The 15,497-nt window shown below is 31.7% G+C and overlaps 1 protein-coding gene across 1 annotated transcript; it reads left to right on the plus strand.

The window, feature by feature from the left end:
- The first annotated feature begins 6,097 nt into the window (after positions 1-6,097).
- Positions 6,098-11,497, plus strand: LOC134713717 (uncharacterized). The gene is made up of 4 exons (XM_063575006.1): positions 6,098-6,489; positions 8,920-9,212; positions 10,363-10,606; positions 11,190-11,497. Exons 1-4 carry the CDS (start codon positions 6,210-6,212, stop codon positions 11,474-11,476), a joined length of 1,104 nt encoding a protein of 367 aa, XP_063431076.1. The 5' UTR covers positions 6,098-6,209; the 3' UTR covers positions 11,477-11,497.
- The last annotated feature ends 4,000 nt before the right edge of the window (positions 11,498-15,497 follow it).

The raw sequence follows: 15,497 nt of genomic DNA on the forward strand, positions 1-15,497 counted from the left end.
TAATTGAAAGACGAATCCCAAACAGCAACGAAAACCGTTTCATCGAATTAAACAAAAAACGGGATTATATTTTTGTTTGCCGTTTTCGCGGACGACCCAGGAGTAGATTACTATATTTTAAAATGTATATATCTGAAGATGACTTGGGAAATAATTATCAAGCCAAGGTTCAAGTAATTGAAGGGGTGTATTTCGACAACTTATGTGTCAGGGAAAATACAATTCTATTCAAATTTAACCAAGGGTAAAAATGTTCGATTTACTTGCAGACTGTCAGATACATTTGTATTGGGGATGAATTGAGATATAGAAATTTTACAATGACAGATGATATGCAACTTGAAAGTTAAACATCCTATGATAAAAAAAAATATGAAAACCGTATACATGTACCTCCGTCCCATCTTTCCTTCCTACATTACTTGCGACAGTACTGCATTTTTAGTTGAAATAACTTAAAGGGTAAACATTATTATATCGATTTCCACAACTCGAGATATTTTTTTGATAAAATGACATCACAAAACGAACAGAACCAGAATCAACCAACAATATAAAAAACCGAATAAAACTTGCAAAAAATTATAGAAGTCAAACACCCTCTTCGACGTCGCATTTTAAGTGTAACGTGTTGTAGGAATATCGTGCCCCAACGTTTGAAAGTAGCATTAGGATTAATTGATACTTCAATTAATCCTTATTACAAGAAGCCATGTAGTATGCGCTTATTATGATGGAGATGGGATGCTTAGCTTGCAAGTTGGGCTCTCATTTGTACATAGATCTACCTAATATATATGTACAGCTTTTTTTTTTATCTTTATTATAATATATATGTACAGCCATTTGTCAAACGTTAATTTTTGAACCTCAATTGTGTTTTATAGAATATATAAGTTTCTCACTGAAGGTATTCAAAGAAGGTATCCACAGATTTTGTGACGATGCAAATATTAAACTATACAATATCAATAAATATCTTTAACCAATGAATTCAAATAGCAAAAGCTATGCAATTAACAAACATATATTTATTAAGCTTCATGTAAATTATTTAACAATAAAATGCATTAAATATGAAATTTGGAGTTTTACCAAGGGAGCTAATAATTGAATAATAACACTGTCTGCAACACAGCATTTCGGGGACTCTCCCTCTGGTATCTTTCCTCCCTCTTTTATAGCTGACTATGCGTTTTTTTTTTCTAATTATTGGGGGCATTATGATGACGTATAGTTGTTAATATCTGTGTCATTTAGTCTCTTGGCAATCATAATACATATTCTTTTATATATAGCGATGTCGTTATTACGACATAGCGATGTCGTTATAACGACATAGTGATGTCGTTATTACGACATGCTATGTCGAAATTACGACATAGCGATGTCGTTATAACGACATGTTATGTCGAAATTACGACATAGTGATGTCGTAATAACGACATGTTATGTCGAAATTACGACATGCTATGTCGTAATTACGACATAATTATTTTTTTTTGAATGGCCCTTATCGGCTTCCGTAGTTTTGTTTATGTGGTCATTCTTATAAATTTCTTGTTTACAAAACGTTGAATTTTTCCAAAAACTAATGATTTTCTTATCCCAGGAATAGATTACCATAATCGTATTTGACACAACTTTTGGGAATTTCCTCAATGCTCTTCAACTTCTTACTGGTTTGGCTTTATAAATATTTTGATATGAGCGTCACTGATGAGTCTTATGTAGACGAAACGCGCACCTAGCGTACTAAATTATAATCCTGGTACCTTTGATAATTCTTGTCGTTGAATAACTTACTCGTTGTAAGCTTTCCCATATCTTCTATTATTCATTTGATAATTTCATCTATTTAGTTTCCTATTCTTAATTTGTACTATTTTGAGCTTATCATTTAGACATTTAGGGTAACATAACTTACATATAGAATACCTAGTCGGAAAATTTAAATAGAGAAAAATATTCAACTAGCGACCGCACAACACATTAATTCACGGATGCGCGTGGTGCATAAGTTATTTTTTAGTGTTGTTCGGTCACACGAGTTGAATATTTTTGACATTTGGATTCTTTGATTTGATTAGTTATTTTTTACATATATATATCACTGGCGAATGGCTTTTTATTGTGAAATTAACAATGATTAAAGTAGAAAACGTAGCAAAAGTCAAGAGAGTGAAATTAACTTTAAAAAATTATATATCATTGCATTTGTCATAGGATTCCTATCTTGCCGTAATTAAAACTAAAAACTTAGATTGTTTATTGATAGTTAGCTCGAACATAAATTAAATTCTAGCAATGACCAATTCTTAACTGAATATCTTTTCTAAAAATTTAATTTAAAACAAAAGTTCCCAATTAATGATAAAGCATTAGAATATATAAAATGGACTAAAACTTGACGTTACGGTGGTTATATTTCCAAATTCTCTACATAGTTGACGGGTTTTTTTTCTTGAGAATAAAAATCTTGATTTTTCTTTCAAGTTATAAACTTTATTTAGCCTTGTAACTGATGGTTGTGCTTGAGATTTTTATTTTTCTGGAAACAATGTCAATGTAAAATTATTATTTACATAAATTGGTCTAAAAACATTCAAAACTTTTTTTGATAGAATTGCAAAAGTACATTTTTTTTAAATGAACGTCTATGTATGGTTTTATGATGCCTCGTCAAGTTCCTTTTATGTGTGTATATGATTTTATGAAATTCTAAAATAAGTACCAACCTAATATCTCCTTGATTTTTGTTTCATATTTTTCAATTACCATTACTGCTTCTGTGTGAATGTCAAGCAGTGCCTCAGTAAGAAATCTGTAGTCACCGAGGGATATTTTCTTTCCTAATGATAAAGCGTCAAAAACATCTTGAAATTCTTTTCCCGATTCTCGAACGTCTTTTGGTAGATGGTGCTTGAGTCGAATTTTCAATTCTTTCATGGTATCCGAGTCACCTTTAGAACTGCTGGAAAAAAGTCTTCGGAGTTGAATTATCATAATTGATTCTTCATCTTGTGCTTTTAATTCCACTATAAATATAATAATGTTAAGAGAAGGTCATTACAAGAATTATCGATGTTTCATTAAAGAGAGGCGGAAACTAAATGGTATATTCAAACTCATTAATAGTAGAAAAAATGACACAATTATGGCATAAAATGAAAAACAACAAAAGGCAAACAACAATATACAAATAAACTCATCATAAATACCAGGAACAAAATTTAAGATATACGCCAGACGCGCGTTTTGTCTACATAAGACTCATCAGTGACGCTCGAATCAAATATATTATGAAAGGCCAAATAAAAAACAAAATTGAAGAGCATTGAAAACCAAAAATACCTAAAAGTTTTGCCAAATACAGCTATTGACACAATGCACAACATAAAGAAACATTAAAGCAACAATAATCCCTCTGCAATCCAGGAACGATTTGAAATTATCCGTAAGGGTAAGCAGATCGTGATCCACATGTGGCACCCCTCGTGTTGTTCATGTAAATACAATGAGATAAATTTTATTTTGGGGTGTCACATTCGAGGAAAATAAACACGGTATTGTGTTAAGGACACATGGAAGATAAATGTCGACAGTGGAGTTCGAAAAATTTCTTATTGGATGACTTCAATTTCACAACTCGGTAAACTTGGTTGTATAATTTTAAGAAAAATCATCAATTCGAAATGATAATAAATTTTGATCAGAAATATGTTCACAAACACTCCGATTTAATATACAGTCTTTCGTCGGATGTTATCAGGGAAGTGTCGCTCTCAATGCTTCTTATGCTACAATTAAATATCTCATAAAAGACAAACGAAAATTTCCGATTTAAATATATGGCGTTATATTTTGATAAATAACGAATCATCAAAAATCATTAAGGTTTGAAAGCTTTCTGGCAATCGTTTCAGAGTACATATCTCAGTAAGTACTAGTTTGAAGTGATCCTGGTTCTTTTTCTATGCACTTAATAGATTTTTCTTTACGCTAATAAAAATAAAATCGTACTGAACTTCAATGAAACAAATTTTTTGAAGATACAACCATCAAATGTTAATTATTAAAATGAAACAATGAAAGCATAAAACAAAAACACATAAATAGAGGTCAATAAACGGTCATTTGTTCAGTTATTTTGTACATTGTGTGTATTAACTATGAATGACAACTATTCCAAAGATAAGTTCAAAATGAATGAACGACTGGCTTTACTGCCACTAGAAAATAGGGGTATGTTGGACAAATGAAAACAAATAAAACATCTTCTTCTTATTATTTTCATGCGTTGGATGCGTTTTTCCTGGATTTGAAATGACCTACTATTCCATCACAGAGTATTTGTCATGGTTCTTTAACCTGTGGACAGTTTGTACAAGGTTGTTCAAGGTATTGTATCTAACAACCCCATTTCGACAGGATTTGGCTGCGAATTCATTAATCCCCTCACAGCCGATTGGGCGCCCAATTTTAAAGGTTTTAACGTCGGACCGGCATTCCTGTGATAATTAAAGTTGATATACCCCCAGTCAAACCCCTTTAAAGGATTTATTGAAGTATTTTATTTACTATAATGACTATAATGTAATAGTAACCTGACATCTCTGAGTTATAGTCTGGAAAATATATATGGCTAATATGGAATACTTTCATTTCTACAAACTGCTCTTAAAAATTCATGAATATGAGGATACCAAATGTATTTATGTTAATCACTGCCAAAACAAATCTGTGCGGTTTTCGGTATTCATTACCAGTTGTGTTATTTTACCTGTATTGTGTTCAATTCGTTTTTTAATACCAATTGTATTATATTTACCTGGATTATGTAGAATTGATCTTCATTTTAGCAACGATGACATTTTAAACGTAGAAACGAATTCATGTTAATACCTTTTATCATATTTGGCTATAAACTGTATCTGATAAATTTAATGTTTGACTTAAAATGATTGTATAAAAAAACTAAACATCACAAAGTGGTTTATAAAATAAGTGAAGTTTTTAAAAGTTCGGCTGACTACTGAATCCAAAGTGGTTTTTGTTCTTTAAACTACTTAAATTGTCAATGCTTTTCTGAAATTTTCATAAAGGAAGTACAATGATAAAATTGCGTGTCATGCAGATATGTAAAAAAATTTCTCAAAATGAACTGGGATTGTCGCATAGAATTCAAGGCAACATAATGTGTCGATGTTCAAATAATTGTATTCCTCTCTAATGCAGTCTTTACGGAAACTAACTCACGTCAATGTCCCATAAATATACATATCCGGGTTTTATCAAAACGATATTATATGTACATTTATCATGGCCTGGATTATTTTCGATGCCTCTGTTTTTTTATGCCAAAAAAGACCTGCAAACTCTCTTGATATTCATATTTTAATAACCATAAGAGTAAAGTTTGTGTGTAGGAATATAAATGACAGTCATATATGTGTCCATTAAGTCTTCAGTTCGATTTTGTGTATCCCTAACATTCTAAACCAGTGAATGGATTTCCATGACATTTACCAACAATTTCAGGAAATGTTTCTAAATGCATTGTACATCTATTTAATTTTATCCTTTTGTTTTAGATTTCCCATGACTTAAAAAAGCCTTTGAAGATATGAAAAGAAGAAACACTCATAAGTCGAATAGAGGCCGCCGAAAATATGGCAATTTAAAAAGGTGATAGTAGTTTATCGATGTTCAAATATCGCAAATCCATTAAAAGGAACAAATCATGAATTCAAAAAGGTGCAAGACTATGTCCTTCGACAGGACAAACCTCTCCTTTAAGGCTTGCATTCTACACTTAAATTTATCTTATCAATTACACAAAATATACAAGAAAAACGTCACGAGTATTGTAAGTAACTTACTTGGTAAAATTTATCAAATGGTGTCATCTGTAGTATAGTTAGGCAACAGCAGTTTACCGATATTCAAAGACAGTAAGACGGAAGACAGTCTGGTAAACAAATGTCATTCAAATAAAGTGGACCCGTTATCCAATACTATGTACTTTTGTACAGTCTGATTGTGTGCGAATAATAATTTCAATTATGTCAATTTTTATATTAAAGATCCTTTATGTCTTCGTGAATCTCTCAACGGATAGAGTCTACTAGGAAGTAAAAGTAGTACAAGTAAACATTTTTAAATCATTTATATCTACAAAATATGTGACAACACGACAGACCAAAGATATGGCAACTTTAATGAAAGTAAGACATTCTCAACTTGAAGTCGCTATTGATGAGGTTTTCAACGACTTGCTGACTAAGACACCTCATAAAATTTCAGCTCAGGGTGACAAAGTAGAAATGCTGGCGTCAGCGCTTGAAAAAAATCAGTGTTATATTGGACGGAAGACACCAAGAAAAGATACATCCTTGAATTATTTCGGAAACATTTTTAGAGTTATTAAGAAAAACAAAGATTGTAGAGTGGTTTTAATAACATGGCTTCAAAGTGTAGACGCTTCATGTAAGTATTTTAAATCAAATTTTAGTCATTATTTATATTTTTAGTCCAACAGTCAAAAGTCGTTTCAACAAATAGAGACTATTTGATTATGTTCATACTTTAATATTCAATAATTTGTCAAGATGCTTGTAAACGTTCTTTTTCAATCAAATTATTTTACACCCAGTTGACCATAAAACCTCAACCACACTTTCAGATTGAAAATTCACGTCGTGTTCTGATGATACGTGATGGAAATTATATAAAATATAAATAAATAGAAGGACGTTTTTTTAACCCTTTTAAGTTATTTGATTTCTTGTCAAATTGGAGAATAGCATGCCAATAATAGTCTAGTACATTCATTCTTTCCTTACATTTCATATGACATAATAATGACCTTATAAAAATTTTGTCAACTTATTGTATTTTTCTATACAAATTATTACCCCATACGTTCGTAATTATTAAATGGAGACTTTTAAAGTATATAAAGGAGGGTATTTTTTCAATCTGTTTTCAAACAAAATGCTGAAGAATTTATATTTTTGTATTTGTCTATAGTTTAATAATCTCTATATAACGTGTATATAAAGATTTTAAGGGGTGCATATTAATAATTGGTCACACTTACTCAATTCTTTTGATTGAGTTCAATTCTTTTTTTCTCTCTCAATGAATTACTTTTTTAAAATGATAAATATATTGATTTATCATCTATTAACTAAAACATGTTCCTATATATAAAAAGAGAAAAGAAACAAAAATGGCAGTAAAAATCAAAAGTCGACAGGACAAACAAATTGTAACATATCAAAGGGAAAAAACCAGTTTTTGAACATAAGTTTGGGCACCACGCAGCGGTTATGAAATTATAGTCAGATGCTTGGTAAGGAAAAGACGTAAAAACTTATGGAGCAACTTATTGATTGAGTTTGTCATCATCAAAAAGATATATTTAAATGGACATCGCGCATATTCAGATAGATCTTTGAAAACTATGTGACCCATTAAATAAACTAACTCTTAATTGTTATAGGCTAAAGAACTGTGAATAAATCTTTGAATATTGTCTTTATCGGTTATATGATTGATTTTGTTAGAAGTAAAGCATAATCAAATAGTTTATGTATTGCTATATAGTTAAAATATATTGAGAATGGAAATGTTGAAAATGTCAAACATACAATATCCCGGGAAAAATCAGGTAACATCCGTGGGCCACTAATCAGTCTTCAACGCATCAAGAAAATCCCAAACCCGGCAGTTGGACTCAGCTGGCTCCTAAATAAAAATGTGTACAAGTACACTTTGGTTTTCCTTCAACCGTTTCCGGTCATTTTGTCTTTTGTGAGTTGTGTTTTCTTTTTTTTAGTTGATTATTATAACTACGTGCCAATCTAACCACTCAATCCATTTCCAAATGATATCTACAGTTTGTGCATATGCCCTTATGTTGTGATGTTACTCGAGCTCTATTGTCCTGTGGTAGTGAATGTTGAAAGGTCGCAAATATATACTACAGTGCCATTTAATGCTGGAGCAAAGTTGGAAGCAGGTTATAATACAAACGTAACTGATCCTCGTTCTGTTTTGTATAAGTTAGTTGCAATAATCATGAACATTGCTAACCATAGACTATTCAAAACAGTATCAGCTACATCCAAAAATGAAGAAAAACGTATTTTTTTAAGGTAGAATTCGCCAATAAAGGTTTAGAAGTTGAAAATATTAGCAATATTTTCCTAATCTGTACGAACAAACTGTACCTGATTACTTCAAAAATAAAGGTACACCTGTTATTTCTCATACTTACTCTATTGCCACAATACCAGATTCAACCCACTAATTTTTTTTTAAATGTCCAGTTCAAATCAGGAAATATACCATTGTTAAATTATAGTTCGTTTCTGTGTGTTTTACATTTTAATTTTGTGTTTCTGTTGTGTCCTAGTTCTCCACTTATTTCGCGATATAGCCTTTTTGTGCTAATGCGGCGTAAAACAACCAACAATCAAAATCCTCTTATTTTGATGTGTTTCCTTCGCTTTTAGTGTGTAAACAAATATGGGTTTTTTTCTCAATCAATTTATGAATTTCGAATAGGCCCGGTATACTACTGTTGCCTTTGTTTCTTAAAGAGGTTGTCGCTGATTGCTATTTATCATATATGGAGGGAGGGTGTTCATTGGTTTAACATATGTTGGTATTTAGTTTGAATTGGTTTACATTTTGACATGCACGAAGGTTTATATATGTTATCATACGGTAATCTAATTTTTTGGGTTTACCTCCGCGTTATTTGTTCTCTGGTTGGTAGTTGTCTTATTGGAAAACAAATCCTTTTATTTTGTATATGTTATCGATGAATGAACATAAGATAAAATCAGCAGTTGAGTGTGAGTTGAATACGATTTCTTTATATAATATTTTGGTTTTCTTTTTTTATAGATTGTGCAAAACTTGTACTCAGGGAGAAAATCGAAGGAATTAAACTTCTAAAAGTTAAAGAAAGTAGCAAGCATGAAAAAATTGACAAATACCAAGCAATAGAGTGGTTTAAAGAAATATGTGTGAAGCCGTTAGAAAATTCTGAAAAAAGCGAGCGCAGTTCTTTATTTCCCTCTATTCTAGAGGCATGTAAACAAGAATATGTAGAAGTAAACGATCATGGTATTTATGGAGAAGATGACCTACAGCAAAAACTGAAGTCAGCAATGATCAACAATGTTTTACAATCAAAGGTAAACAAACCAAAACTAATAGACTATACTTAGTCTTCAAGACGAGGTCAACTTGACACTAAATAGAGGAAAGCAGTTAATTATTTTGTTGGGTATTTTTGTTTTGCTTTTTTAAAAATGACAAATGTTGCATGCATATACCATTCTCAATTTCATATTCGGTGCGAAAAACGGGTTACACAACAAATTCAAAAAGTAAGTCGATCGGGAAGTTAAGCTGTCGTTTTACACAAAAATATTTAGGATAGACACAGAAATTTAGCCTTTAACGGGAAAAAAATATTGAATGTCTAAAACGCTTTTCTACCCATTCTGGTACGACTTGTCTTTGTACGTATACATCCTTCATAGTTTTATGGACGTCTCTTTTTTAGTAGAGTTTCACCGACGGAATTATATATATACATTGTATTTCTACCCTTAAGTAATCTTTGGTTTCCATCTCTAATTTTCCTTTAAATTGAGTATGGTGATGGGAATTCCTTACACATAACTAATATCTGACGCGATTTCAGAGAATTTGCAACATTATACTGATAATTAATTAAACCAGGGATTTTGTGACCCTAATTTACCAGAAATATTAACCTTTATACCGATAACATTGAAATGTGTGATTTTCTCCTACATGTTTCCCACGTCTATAAGGATTTTCTTATACAAGGCATAGATTACCTTAGCCGTATTTGGCACAACTTTTTGGTATTTTGGATCCTCAATGCTTTTCAACTTTGTACTTGTTTGGTTTTATAAATATTTTGATTTGAGCGTCACTGATGAGTCTTATGAAGACGAAACGCGCATCTCGCGTACTAAATCATAATCCTGGTCCCTTCGATAAATATTATCTTACATAAATGTGACCTACCGAATTAAACTTTTTACTGGGTTCTTTTTATCTCATAAGCAACACAACGGGTGACACATGTGGAGCAGGATCTTCTTACCCTTCCGGAGCACCTGAGGTCACCCCTAGTTTTTGGTGGGGTCGTGTTGTTTATTCTTTTCTATGGTGTGTTATGTGAACTATTGTCTTTTTTTTCATTTTTAGCCATTGCGTTGTCAGTTTATTGTCGATTTATGAGTTTGACTGTCCCTCTGCTATATTTCGTCCCTCTTTTATCTAATAGCTGCTATGCTCCTTTTTCAGATTTTGAACGAATGTCTACCAGGAGGTACCAGTTGGAAGGAGTATGTTGAAAATAATAAAGTTTTTACATCCGGGCTACCATTTTGTCTACTATACGCTTCTGACGTATTATCTGTAAACATTCGTGTCCTTTGTTTCCCATCCTGTGAGGAGGTCAACTTTTATGGCGAAAAAGCAGATGTAACGCTTCAGCTTGGTTTATTGGGACATGATTCGTTTGTCCCCTTGATAAAAGTCACTAAAGGTTTGTTCGGATTTTATTACATGATTTATTAGTAGTCTACATGATGGGTGATTAATACCTTCAAATAACATTATGGTTTTGATTATGGGCGGTACATGTTATTTTGCAGTACGCGAATATGTGTGACGGTTCATGTCAAATTTCATTTGTTTGTTTAGATAATGATAAGTGTGTCTATTCACTTTTTTCTTTAAGTATAGCGATATTGGCTTACTTTCACAAGTATCGCGATAATTTTTTTAATTAACGATTTAGGCTGTTAAAAGTAAGCCGATACAATAAACATTATGCACAATGATAAAGGATGCGGCTTACTTTTCATCTACCTTACAACCAATATGAACAGAGCTTTCAACGAGAAAAGCGTTCATAATGCTATGTTCATAGACTGAAATGGATAAAATACCGAATGTAATAAGTGTATGTTTATTTCCTCATTCCAGTGTTGAAGGCCTTTTGGGTTAAAAACTAAAAGAAGTAAAAATCCGATGAAATTGTGAGATTCTTACCACTGGGAATCCCCTCTGACTCCATGAATGTAAACGTTTTATATATTGTTATACAATTATATTTATTTTAACAGAAGATGGCGGGCAAATACAGAGACTGGAACAAACGATATCTCATTTGAAAAAGGAAATTAAAAAACTAAAAGAGATGAAAGTGGAATCAAATAGACAAAAACAGTCATTAAATGAGAAAATCAATAAAGCTGAACATGCTCTACATGTCAAGGAAGAAGAATACAAACAAATAATAGAAGACATGGCCAAAGATGCTCGGGACAGCATTCAAAAGGTAGCACGAGAAGTCGCAGAAAAAGTAACAAAAGAGTTGACTGCAAAGTTCGCGAAGCAAATGCTAAAGTAACTAATTTTGAAGAAAAATTATCATATCTTCTACGTAAATTTTGTGTTTTTGTGTCCTTTTCCATTTCCTTGAAAAGTTCAACTTATGACGATTTATAATAGTACTCTTACTATCAGTAATTGCGAGCATTCTTCGATATATGTCATTGTGTTTATGATTCCAGACACCAGTTGTTTTCTTTTTCCTTTTTCCTTTTCGATATTCAAAATTTTTAAAAGTCCAAACTGAATTTTTTTTTTCCTCAAAAATTTTTTCTCAAATATTTTTTTCCTCAAAATTGCTTATTCGATTTTCATTTCCTTATTTATATTTTTGGGCTCATTCGGTTTCTATTTCCTTATTTGATATAATTTCCTTATTTGGTTTCTTTTTTATTTCCTTATTCGGTTTCCTTTTCATTTCCTTGTTCGGTTCTTTTTCCTTATTCAGTTTCTTTTTCCTTATTCGATTTTCATTTCCTTATTCGATTTTCATTTCCTTATTCGATTTTCATTTCCTTATTCGATTTTCATTTCCTTAATTTTTCCATTTTCATTTCCTTATTTGATCTTCATTTCCTTATTCGGTTTCTTTTCCTCAATTTTTTTTTCTCAAAATTTTTTTTTCACAATTTTTTTTTCCTCAATTTTTTTTTGTTTTTCTTGTTTTCTATTGCATCTTTTATACTGTCAATCTTGGCTTTTTTATTTTTTCTTGTTCTTAGTGTGTGTGGCTATTTTTTCTTTGCTTTGTTTTTTTTTACAGATCGAGATTATAAACGGGAGCGGGTATGCATCTTAAACGCTTGTATAACCCCCATTTCCAAGTCAGGGACGTTCTGGGTTGTTGTCTTACGATATATACTTATGCTGTTGGTTAGTTTGAACATTTGATGATGATGGTATTTCTTTGAAAATCTTAGTTTTATTATCAACCTTCTATTTTAAAAATTACCTCTTGATAAAAAAAATATATGTGTTGTGAGGGGCTGCCTTGTCGACTTTCACTCCACGCATCGTTTCATTCATATTTATTATATTCGGAAGATCGATGATGACGATGATGGGTGACTGTAAACTCCCATTGGCAAATTAAATGCATCTATTCAGGAAGAGAATATGTCAATATGTTATACATATGCATAAAACGTAGAATAACAAAAATACTGAACTCCGGGGAAATTCAAAACGGAAAGCCTCTAATCAAATGGCAAAATCAAAAGCTTACACATATAAAACGAATGTCCTGACTTGGTATGTAAGCATTTTCATTTGAAGAAAAATGTGGATTAAAACCTGGTTTTAAAGCTAGCTAGACTTGTCACTTATCATGATGATGACAAAGATGTATGGATAAAACAAACAAACATAATTGGTAAACATGTTAAAAATATGGGTGTAGCAGTCAAAGTCATGTTATAATCTTAATCACTACAAAAACAAACAAATAAGTCAACATGGAACAAGAAAAAGCATACAGACACAGCACATCAGCAAAAACAAAAATTCACCATATCACAATTACACAACTTGTTGACTAGTGTCTGAAGGAACTTTGACTCATATGAAAATAAGAAGAGGTCGGCAATGAGAGGCGCACAGTTCGTTCCCATAGGAATGCCGACAATTTGTTGAAACGGTCTTTCTCCAATTTCAACAAATATTTTGTGAATAAGTAACTCCAGCTTACTGATAAAAACAAATTAGACTGAAGGATGACTAGTCACCGTACCTGGACACGTGTCTGTGTCTGCGAGCTGACAAGTGAGGAGGAGACAACCGAGGCTGTCAAACATCTTTAGAGATTTAAGAATAAGGGTGCAGTTTTTAAAATACGCCTGGCGAATTGCCTTTGCAAACATTCACAACATTTAAAAAATGTATACTTTAATTCCATCATCTACAGAAAAAATCATGTATGCAATAAAAACATGTTCTAAAACTTAAAAGTAACTTTTGTACATTTTCTCTATCTTCATACATGATTATTATTATCAGTTAGCATTTAAATATACATTACAATGAAACGACAGAGACATAAATCCAATTTGTTGATAATGAATTAAAACCAAGAATATCCAATAAGTTCTGTATAAACAGTCGTATCTTTAATATATAAGTGATATATACACAGAACATATTTACGAAGTCTTCGCAACAGCAAGTTTTGGGCTGTTTTTCATTTTTATTTTCATTTATTGTGATGAAGGTATAGCTTCTAATTTTGTTTAATAAATATAACACTTTTAATATGAATGTGTTACTTCCAAAGCGGTCTCTATCTACATTTACTCGTCCCTTCAAACCTTAAAATTTAAAGTCAAAGATGTGTAATTAGTTTAAAACTAGGAGCTATATGAGATCTTATGACTACACGGGACCTAAAACAAATAGCCAAATCCCGTCTTAAGTCAAATTTTGCTGAGAGAATTTAACATTATCTAAATATATGAACGAAAAACTTATGAAGCAGATGTGATATATCATGTCTGAACCGAAGCCCTGTAACTAATGAATTGAAGATATCCTCTTGGACTAGTCAGCACTTTTTAGAAATGTTGCGTTCGATACGCTTTTCTGGGTCATCCTTCATCAGGAACAAAACACGCTGGAAACCAAAGATATATGAATACTTAAAAGCGATAGGCGCTATATGTGTTTATAACTGACATAAAGAGAATAGCCAAATCCATCTAAGATCATATTTTGCTGAGGAAGTTGGAACATTGATAAACTGAATATATTTTCTATTTTTTCAACAAAGAATAACCTTTGCACATTTGTTTAAAATAGTAATGGTACTTTTTCTCGGTCTCATTAACAACACGTTATTGAATGTTGAAGACAACTTCTTGTCAAAGCCTTGGCTCTTTTGAATATTCATGATCGACATTAAAAGGTTCTGAGATGTTGAAAAGGGGCCATATTTTTCTGCCGATCGTGGATTTAGTCAATTCTAAGATTATATTGTTAATCATTCAAAGAAAGGGATTGGATAAAAGTTCATTCTATATAAATCCTTTTTCCATTAGCTTCAGTCTGAACCCTCAATATGACAATGTTTCTTCTTCAATTACAGACATCTCAGTCTTGCATCAGTATTTTTTTTTTAAATAATGCAAAAAAAAACCAGAAGAGAACATTTAATACCACATATTAAACTCAACAAAGAGTATTGATTGTTTTTTGGGGAATAAAAGATACCAGGTAGACTATTTACACAGATTCCATGAACACCTTTCGGATGGCGTTTCAAATGGAAGACTCATTAGAAAAATTAACTATGGCATAGTTATATAACACAAAACTTTTAAAAGTAAAAACACATTTAGACTATGCTAATTCAGTACTTGTCCATTTAAACAAATGTAAATAAATTTGAATAGAGAATGACAGCACGACAAATACCAGGCTTCGTTTAATTTAGTCTGAGATGCATAATTTTTTTATTACTTGTTACGGTGGCTTTGAACTAGCTGCCAATAACTGCGGGTACTCTCAGAGCTCTTAGATCTGTACTTGGTGTCTTTTTGTTGTTGGAATCCCGACTTTGGGACAGGCGCTAAAATGCTGCGGGACATGAACAAGAACATGGGATCCTGACCTGACTTTGGGCCAGGTGCAAAAATGCGGCGGGGTAAAAAATGTTTTTTTTTAGATCTCAACCCTTCAAATATGTTTTTTTCTAAAAACGTTGATGTAAATTTTGTACAATTTCTCTATCATCAATCATACATGTTCATGTCTAGGCAAGCACATGATCAATTAGCATTTAAATATACATTGCAATGAAACGTCAGAGACATGTCGCCAACTGAACAAACTAGAATGACAATTTTGTTGATAAGGAATTTAAACAAGGAATATCCAACAAGTTCTGCATAAAACGATTGTATCTCTTATCAGTGATATCCACACATCAATAAGTCTGAACAAAAGAGTGTATTTAATATTAGTGATATCTACACATAACATATTTGAGAAATCTTCGCAACAGATAGTTTTGGGTTGGGTATTTTTGGAATTTTGTTCATGTTTTTTTT

This window comes from Mytilus trossulus, chromosome 4 (assembly GCF_036588685.1).
Source record: "Mytilus trossulus isolate FHL-02 chromosome 4, PNRI_Mtr1.1.1.hap1, whole genome shotgun sequence".
Classification (NCBI taxonomy): domain Eukaryota; kingdom Metazoa; phylum Mollusca; class Bivalvia; order Mytilida; family Mytilidae; genus Mytilus; species Mytilus trossulus.

Coding starts and splice junctions, on each gene's coding strand:
- LOC134713717 (XM_063575006.1), top strand. CDS start 6,210: ATGGCAACTTTAATGAAAGTAAGACATTCTCAACTTGAAGTCGCTATT. Junction 6,490..8,919: donor TCAAAGTGTAGACGCTTCAT/GTAAGTATTTTA, acceptor CTTTTTTTATAG/ATTGTGCAAAACTTGTACTC. Junction 9,213..10,362: donor ACAATGTTTTACAATCAAAG/GTAAACAAACCA, acceptor CTCCTTTTTCAG/ATTTTGAACGAATGTCTACC.